Here is a 9,123-nt window from a genome sequence, read left to right as displayed (position 1 = left end):
AGCTCTTCCACTAGTCATTTGTTCATTTATTAACACCAGGGATAATAACACAATGCTAAAAATAAACATGCATCAATTATACAATACCTACTTACAAAAAACCTGTGTCCATCACAATTGGTGAATGCAAACAAAACTTCTATCCACCCTTAGTGCATTATTATTTTCGCAAGGAAAAGAGAAAAGGAAAACAGTGAATTTAATGCTGTTCAGCACCTTTAGTAAAGTCAAAAGACTCAACATCTCCATATATCAAACATTTGCATCTATTTCATTAAACACGTAAATTTAATTATTTTGTTGCATTTAAAATATGAATTATTTATTTACATTACTTTTTAGTTCAAAAAATGTTAACAATATTTAAAAATTATTTAAATTCATAAAAGTATATCATAAATCTCAACATTTAATTATTATGTACATATAAGGAAGTCCATGAAAAAAGTAAAGAAATATAGTCACAAAGTTCAAACAACATTACCAATTTAGCAAGATTCCAACCAAATCAAGGCAGAGGGCATTCAAACATCCAAAAATCTTTATGTGCTAACGTGAACATGAAAATTTCCAGTAATAAAAGTTAATATGAGAAATAATGTTGAAAACACCTGTAGAAAATATATTTTAATAGGCATGACATATGTTTATTAGCAACAGTAATGATTTTATAGAAAACTTTATAACATTGTCATATATGAACTACCTGGTTTGATAGTATGATAGAGACATATTTCAGGACTAAAGAAGTTGATTTCAAAAATATATTGTAGCAGCCATAATTTTATTTCCAGTTAAAACATAAATTGTTAAAAGTAAAATTTATAATTAACTAAATAAAACCCCATACTAGAAAGTTTAAAATCCCATGCTGTTCTACAATAATGGCCTCTAATATAATGTAGTCTGATGTAGAGACTGTGGAAAGCCAATAATAAACAATCAGACGTACATACGGGCTTAAAGTTTCACTGAAATAATTAGGTAGCAAAATATATGAAAAAGGAATAGAAAAGTAAAAAGATAAAATTAAAAAAATATTGCACAGCCACGTTACCTAGAAAGTAAAGTTGATGTTTAAAAAGCTCTAAATATGGATGATATAAATTATCTTCCATATAAAAGGTATAAATATTTCTTAGAACTTAGCAGTATCTACATTTTAATATAATACATTATTTGAATCATTGTTGAATGAGGTAATTATCCAGTCTCTAACAATGCTTTCATTCTATTGGAAATACTTAAGGGCAGCAACCAGAAAGAATTTCTCTAAAAATATTTCTGAATCAAGAACAGCTATATGTGCAGCTCTCCCAATGAGTGAATCAGCTGTATTGGGCAATGCATTGATGACATTGTATCGAACCAAATTACAGTCCTTGCTTTGCAGAACTGGGCGAAGCAAGTTGTGGATCATTTCTGAATAGATCTGTCCTATGGAACAAATGTAAACAAGGAAAATCAGTTCACATGAGTAACTGAAAAAAATTCTATATCAAGTTTTATGTAATTTATAAAATTTAAGTTACATTAATCCTAGGGACATGTCTTTTAAAAGATTTTATTATAAAAGATTTTATTTTTCTTCAGCTATCATTTTTAGACTGTTTATAGAAAATATAAATAATTTCATTATTTATTTAGCTAAGTGACATTATTCTTGTCAATTTGATATTTTTAACTCAAAGCAATGTATATAACAGGGAAAATAGTTTTCTTCAATGTTCAGTCACTTGTAAATGGTTTCATTAAACTATTATAAAAGTAAGCTAGCTATGGTGAGATATTTTGGTGGTAAGGCAAAATTATAACTTTAGTCTATAGCAAGCAAGTACTTGAAAAATACTTTTATAACAGTCAACATTTCCAAATTATTTTAAGAAAAAATAGCAACTTCCTATAGTCAGAAGAATAATGTGAGCTTGGTTCAAAAAACAAACAAGATCTTTTTTTTTTTTTTTTTTTTTCCAGTTTAAAGGTTTATTTAATATCTGGTTCTACTTTTCATTCAAAGTTGTATTCCTCTCTACCTCTTTTTGATTAATTCTTATAATGGATCTATTGAGGTCATGCTAAGTAAAAGATAAAGATTAGAACACATACACATAAGCATACAAACTGCCTTACAAAAGGCAAAGTATTATTTATGACGCTTATACACTATGTCACTAATAGACAAGAACTAACACGTCCATGGTAACCGATCATTTTAGAGTGGCAGGTACATTTCAGACAAGAGGCAGAATGTAGCGCTGAGGGATGACAAAAGGGAAGAGTACACAGAAGCACAGAGAAAAGTTTAAGATCAGTATCTTATAAATTCAGGAAAAAACCCTTTTTACGTCCACCTCTCCTCATAGTTTTCATTGTACATGAGTCAAGCTGAATTTCTGGCTCCATGCTATTTTAAAAATACATTTACATAAGAAGTCCAGACATGTCTTCATGAGATTTCCCCAGTCCCCAAGTGGCACAGAGTCTCACTGTTAAAACAAAGCACATTTATCTAGTTTCAGCTACCCATCTGAAGGTTAATCCTCTTCTGAATTTTCCCCTAAATGGACTCTAGTCTTTCCAGAACAGAATCTTTAAAAACGATTATTCCAGGGTCAGGCGCTGTGGCTCATGCCGGTAATCCCAGCACTCTGGGAGGCCAAGGTGCGTGGATTGCCTGAGCCAGATCGAGACCCTGCCTCTAAAAATAGCCAGGTGTTATGGTAGCGCCTGTAGTCCCAGCTAGCTACTCAGGAGGCTAAGGCAAGAGAACTGCTTGAGGTTGCTGTGAGCTATGATGCCCCAGCAACTCTACCGAGGGTAACAAAGTGAGACTCTCTCTCAAAAAAAAAAAAAAGAAAAAAAGAAAAAAAGATGGGCAGCACCCGTAGCTCAAAGGAGTAGGGCATCAGCCCCATATACTGGAGGTGGCGGTTTCAAACCCAGTCCTGGCCAAAAAATGCAAAAAAAAAGATTATTCCAATATCACGAATGCACAATAAACATTTGTTAAATAAATGAAATACCTATTATGAGCCATGTTAGGCAACTGAAAATATAAATGTGCTTAAGAGAATTCCTGCCTTAAGGAGCTGTTCACTTGTCATGATGTAGAAAAAGCAAACGATCAAGAGATTAAAAATCAGCCTCACTTCAAAAAAGGCACTGGGACATAGAGAGAGGTAGAAGTACCAGGTTCTTGCCCTAATCCTGAATTAACTGACGGTGACTTTGGATAAGCCACTTAGTATGTCTGGGACTCAGTTATAAAATAAGCATACAGCACTCAAGTCTCCTTCTGGCTCCAAATAGGTATGCTTTAAATTGCTTTTGTTACTCATAAATGATAAAAGAATAAACAAAATCTTTATCACTCACAATCAGTAAAGAGCGGCAAGTTCTTGCTGGCATCTTTGCTTAAAAACGAGACACTACGTATAGCAGAACATGTAACATGACCATTGTTGCAGGCCCCAGTCCCAATAATGCAGTATGGACTACCTCTGAGGCAGCAAAATGGAAAAGCATTTGCAGTGAGATGAAAGAACTGCTTCCTGGTAAAGACAGCTTACGTGGTGGGAGAGATATAAAGGAAGCAAAATGGGAGAGGACAGCTGTTAGTATCCGCGGGTGGCAGAGAGTAAAAGGAAAGAGAAGAGCGGAGAAGAGAAAGTAACTGGAAAATCTGAGAAAAATCTCATTAATAGATGGACTATTCCACAATACTTTAGATTTATTTCATTACCTGACTGTTTGTCCTTTAAAGCCGTCTTACACATTTCAATGCGTGCAGAGTGGTAAGGAACGTAGCGATCCTGTAGAGATCCCACCAACACAACATTTTTGAAATAATGAAGCCCTGTGAACAGAAAAATAATGTAAAAGTTAATTAGATTTAAAATACCTTACTAGTATGATATTAAGTGACCAGAAAATAAATTTACTTCCTCAGTAGTGCTAGGTTTGCAACTTTTTAAATACCTGTTGAATCCTTTCTCCAAATTTCTAAATATTCTTTACAAAACCCCAGCTTTACCGTATGTAGGCTTTGTGCTAGGATGAGAAATGTGTTTGCTCTGAGTGAAAGCAGGGACTGTCGCTTGGAAGTGCACGGGTAGGGCTGAAACTACATATGGTACACAGAAGGGTTGCTTTTTATATAGTCAAGAACCAAGTTAGTTAAACAGACTATGGCCCTTTTTTAATCTTTTGGTTTCAATTCTTTGTCAGTGTTGGCTAGAGGGGGCAGAGAAGCATGGCAGGTCCCCAGCGTCACAACGCTGCTACTAATTACTGTAATACTTCATCTCAATTGAAGCACAGACAGTAAAAATGTCTGAAGTCTTTATTTTGGGAACGTTATATTCTAGGTTCATCTTTTTTGCACCTACTTTAACTCTACCCGCTCAAAGACAACCTAGTTAACTAACCTACGGGTTAATACTTCAGTGAGTCCCTGAAGTAGCTAATTCTTTGTTGAAAAGTTAGATTTCCCCATTAATATTTTACTTTATAGGATTACCAAGAAAAAGATTAAAGTAATCTTAAATATAGTATTCTCTGGACTACATAATAACATGATTTTTGTATGAACACCTTAATAGCAATTTTCATCTTCATAATCTTAGTCGTCTTGATACTTCAGGCTACTCATTTGTTCCGGAAATTTTAAGGAGTTTTTGTGCAATTCATAGAGTCATTTCATGTTTACTTTCTGCAACTGGCTAAAGCAGTGGTTCTAAAGTGGTGATTTTGTGCCTCAAGGAATATTTAGCAGCATCTGAAGATGTTTTTGGTAGTCCCAACTGGGAGGGGAAGGGTGTGTGTGGTATGGGCACCTGTGGGCAGGGGCAAGAGACGCTGCTGAACATCTTACAACGCACAGGACCCTCTGACACAAAGACTTACCCTGCCCAGAACATCAAGAGAGCTAAAGCTGAGAAACCTGTGCTTTTTAAATTGACATACTGTAAACAGTATTAAAGCATTCATATTTTTAGTCATTTATTTTAAATATATTTGGAAGAATTTATGCCCTAAAATGTTAGCTGACGCTGATTCTTTCCGACACTTTCAGAAACAAAATACAAATTTTATTTACAAATCAAAAGTGATATCTATTATTAAACTTCTCTGTAATCTTGTGGGGAAAAAAAGATTATCTCCTGCCACAGTAGCACAGCAGACTTAACCATTTTACTTCAACAAGTCATCAGCTGGTAAAGCCATTCTAAGAAGGTGTTTTTAGGAAGAGCTTAGAATAAGGATAGATCCAACATGGATAGATCTTTACTTGGTTATTTTTAGCCCTGACTGTGGAATGCGAGAGTGCCCATGGTCCCCTCCTCTGCTCTGGTAATGTGAGTGACACTGGGGTTGCCTACTCCACACATACTATATATTCTACTCTCCACATTGCTCTGGCTCCTTCATCTTCTTTCTTTCCATTGCTACTCAAATGCTGAAATGCTAGCATTGTACATGCAAATCATTTACATATTCTATTAGCAATCTGTAGAATTTCATAGGTTTTTGTTGCATCAGAAATTGCTGTAAAAACTTAATGTTTGTAATCATAAAGTCTTAATAAAAAAATTCCCTTTTAAAAGAACACAATTTCACATTTAAAAAATTTGTTATTCTTAAAAAATATACTATTTCTCATTGTTCTAAAAATCACAGAAATTATTTTAGGTTTTTAAAATGTTTTCTTCATTTTACAAAAATGAATAGTTTTCGATTACAGAAATCTATTAACTCATGATACACTGCAGAGAAAAGGACTGTTTAAAAAGAAAGAATCACACGAGAGGCTTCACTTAAAGGTAACAGGCTAAATTTTGATTTAGGCAAACAATTTTAGCCTTTTACAAAAGAGTGGGAAATTGGCCATTCAAAAGAAACTGAAGCAATAATGAGACTGGGATTCCAAGACTTTGTAGCTTTAGCAGAATAAAATATCAAAGAAAAATGATCATTTTATTGTTTTAAAACACTTGAGAATAGCATGCTGGCTATTATTTTTTCTTGTTCTATGTTTTCCTGTTTTATTTACTCAAGGTTTTATATGAACCTGTATTATTTCTATTTTGTCAAATAAAGTAACTGTGTGTGTGTGTATATATATATGTATATATAGCAACTTCCTGGGAATTGACTACTTACTTCTAACAATTCACTAAAGGACCGCCCCCACCAGAAGAAAAAAGGAATTTCAAGAGAGACTTGCTTCAAGACCTCAGTTTACAACTTCAAGTAACTTCAGACTTGGAACTACCAGTCACTGAATATATGGGTTAGATTTACATCTTATTAGGCATATTTAAACTGTTTTGGATCCTGAAAATATTATTTAAAACATTACTCATTGATTAATTTACTCATTCAACAGGTATACACTGAACACCTTCTGGGAAGACCGATGGTGAATACTGAATGTGAGGCTAAGTAGGGTGGCTCGTGCCTGTAATCCTAGCACTCTGGGAGGCCCAGGTGGATGTATCATCTGAGCTCGGATACTTGAACCAGCCTGAGCCAGAACAAGACCCTGTCTGTGACAAAGAGCTGGCGTTGTGGCGGGTGCATGTACTACCAGCTACTTGGGAGGCTGTGACAAGAGAATAGATTGAGTCCAAGAATTTGAGGTTGCTGTGAGCTGTGATGCCAGGGTACTCTACCAAGGGTGACAAAATGAGACTGTCTCAAAAAAGAAAAAAAAAATACTGAATGAGTAAGTGGGAAATGGGAAAGAGCTGTGCTGACATACCCTGCAGGTGCTACTTGTTTGAAACATCTCGGGGTCATCTTTGATTGACCTTACTTCTTTGCCTCCCATGTCCCAAGATTGTTAAGGTATCTCTGAATTCTCATAGCATTATCTATGAACCTCTTTTACCATATTCGTTATAGTTTATCTCACAGCAGTTATTTTGACCCTCCAGGGGTTAGCAACCTAGGGCCTGTGATCTGGATGTTGCCCATCCCCCCTTAAAAAAAAAACAAAATTTGTTTGGAATGTGCTCTGCTCACTTGTTTTCTGTATTGTCAATGGCTACTTTTATATTACTAGTATTGTTAAGTAGTTGCCAAAAGATTCTTTGCAAAGTCAAGGCATTTACCATCAGGCCCTTCAAAGAAAAAATTTGCCAAACTCTGCTCTATAGCCAGGGTTAATGGGGAGATGAGGGTAGAGTGGGAAAATTCTAGTTTTTAATTTTGTTTCTACTTTCAGAATAAAGTAGAGATAGCATTCTTTGAAAGGTGAAGATAGTCTATTTCCTACAGATGGATATTTAAAGAATACTGGAAAAAATATGCTGGTAAGATGTATGAATGTGAGTCAGGGGAGATGGTAAGGTCAGAGGTAAGGTCATCTACAGAGGGTAAGATCTGCAAAGGAGGAGCTGGAGACTTCAGGTGATAAAAGTCTGAATTATATATGGTAAAGAATATATACAATAATGAGTTAATAAGAAGAAATAAGATTCATCCAGTCATGAGAATTATAGAAAGAATAACTGCTAATAGTTTAACATCTGCCGTTTTTGAAAAATGTTTGACAGCCCTAGAATAGGAAGACAGATAAACATATGGGAGTTTTCTAAAAAGCTCTGGGGTCAGGGACACTTAGGAAAAGAGAGGAAGGACATGCAAGACTGCTCAGGAAACCGAGAATAACAAAACTGGCACTGAAATACAAATGCTAAAGTCTTAGGATAATTTCAAAGTAGGTTTGTAACTCCTAAAAGAGAAATACAGTCATATAAAAAACTAAAGTACTATTTTATCAATAGTTAAAGTCTTAGTTGTGAGTGGGGCATTTCATTAAAAAATTACAATAGAATGATACTTTTTTAATCACCAAAAAGATATATTGATAATTTATTTGATAAAGGTTAATTTTAGAAAAGGTTTCCACATACATGTGTTCCAACTGTTAATACTTACCTGCTTTATTACTAAGCTTATATAAAAAAGTTTGGCGAGGGTCTGAGTGATCTCGACATGTCAGTTGCAAAAGTGAGCCTGACTTTTTCCATTTCTGCATAAACCAGAGACCTAGAGAGCCACAGGTGATATGTAAGTATAAATGGAAATATACATGATCATATGTCAAGAACACTAATTTCAAAAAGATGACACTTCCCAAATTAGCATTTTTGTGGGCTAACAGATAAAATTGTCCACGTTCTGGTTACATAAAAACATGCCTGCATAGGTTAACCGTGGATTAATGGTGGTTGATTAAGGTGCACTATTTCTCTATCATTCAGTAACAAAATAGATACTAGCTTACGAAGACTAGATGTGGAAAAACTGTAACTTTAGACATATTTTTCAAGTTGTAAAGAAGCGGAAGGAGAAAACCTTCGAACACAGTAGTAGATCCAAATGCCTAAGCACTATGTTTTGAGTCTATAGGTAATAGACTAAGTGCTAAAGAACCAATTCTTTTTTTTTTGCAGTTTTTGGCCGGGGCTGAGTTTGACCCTGCCACCTCCGGCATATGCGGCTGGGGCCCCAGTCCTTTGAGCCACAGGCACTCCCCAAACAACCAATTCTTAGAGTGAAAAATTGCTTAATATTTTTTAATGATAACTGAATATAATTTAAGTTTTATACTTAGTTGTATTTTTTATATTATCAATAACCCATACTTAAGTGTAACTGTCCCTTAAGGAAATTAAATGAAATCTCAATCCCTCTGAAACTGGTTTATAAGGCTATGGAATATTCATCTCACATTTCATTGCTTCCAATGTTATAGAGGGGAACAGGGGAAGAAAAGAATGGGAAAAAAACCTTTTAACTGATTAAATCTGATAGTTGGAAGCATATCTGGGAAAGGGTTTAGTGGAACCATTCTCACAATGGTGACTAACTGGCTAAATTACAAACCGTTTTTTATAATCTAAGGGAAAAACCAAGCCAAACAAAAGACAAATCAAGTACCAAATATTTCTCCATGAGAATATACTAATCAAAATTAGGATCTTAGCTTTCATTTTTAACTTCTTTAGAAATCTTGAATTAATTTCTTAGAAAGTATATTCTTATATCTCTTTGTTGTTACCAAAGAGGTAACATTCTATATAAAATATTTTATAACTTCATAATAGAGTAATA

General features: G+C 34.5%; 1 protein-coding gene across 2 annotated transcripts in view; it reads right to left on the bottom strand.

The window, feature by feature from the left end:
- FAM135A (family with sequence similarity 135 member A) overlaps window positions 1–9,123 on the bottom strand; it is an 89,875-nt gene continuing 80,752 nt past the window's right edge. For both annotated transcript variants that reach the window (XM_023513150.1, XM_023513149.1), the window contains 3 exons: window positions 7,945–8,055; window positions 3,743–3,856; window positions 1–1,437 (listed from right to left, as the gene is read on the bottom strand). In XM_023513150.1, the coding sequence (XP_023368918.1) occupies window positions 1,232–1,437; window positions 3,743–3,856; window positions 7,945–8,055 (431 nt within the window). In that variant the 3' untranslated portion in view covers window positions 1–1,231. The remainder of the gene's footprint in view (window positions 1,438–3,742; window positions 3,857–7,944; window positions 8,056–9,123) is intronic.

The sequence above is a fragment of the Otolemur garnettii genome, unplaced genomic scaffold (genome assembly GCF_000181295.1).
Source record: "Otolemur garnettii isolate 467f Iridium unplaced genomic scaffold, OtoGar3 scaffold00035, whole genome shotgun sequence".
NCBI classification, from domain to species: Eukaryota; Metazoa; Chordata; class Mammalia; order Primates; family Galagidae; genus Otolemur; species Otolemur garnettii.
Note: the sequence above shows the minus strand (reverse complement) of the source record. Positions and strands in the feature narration are given on the sequence as shown.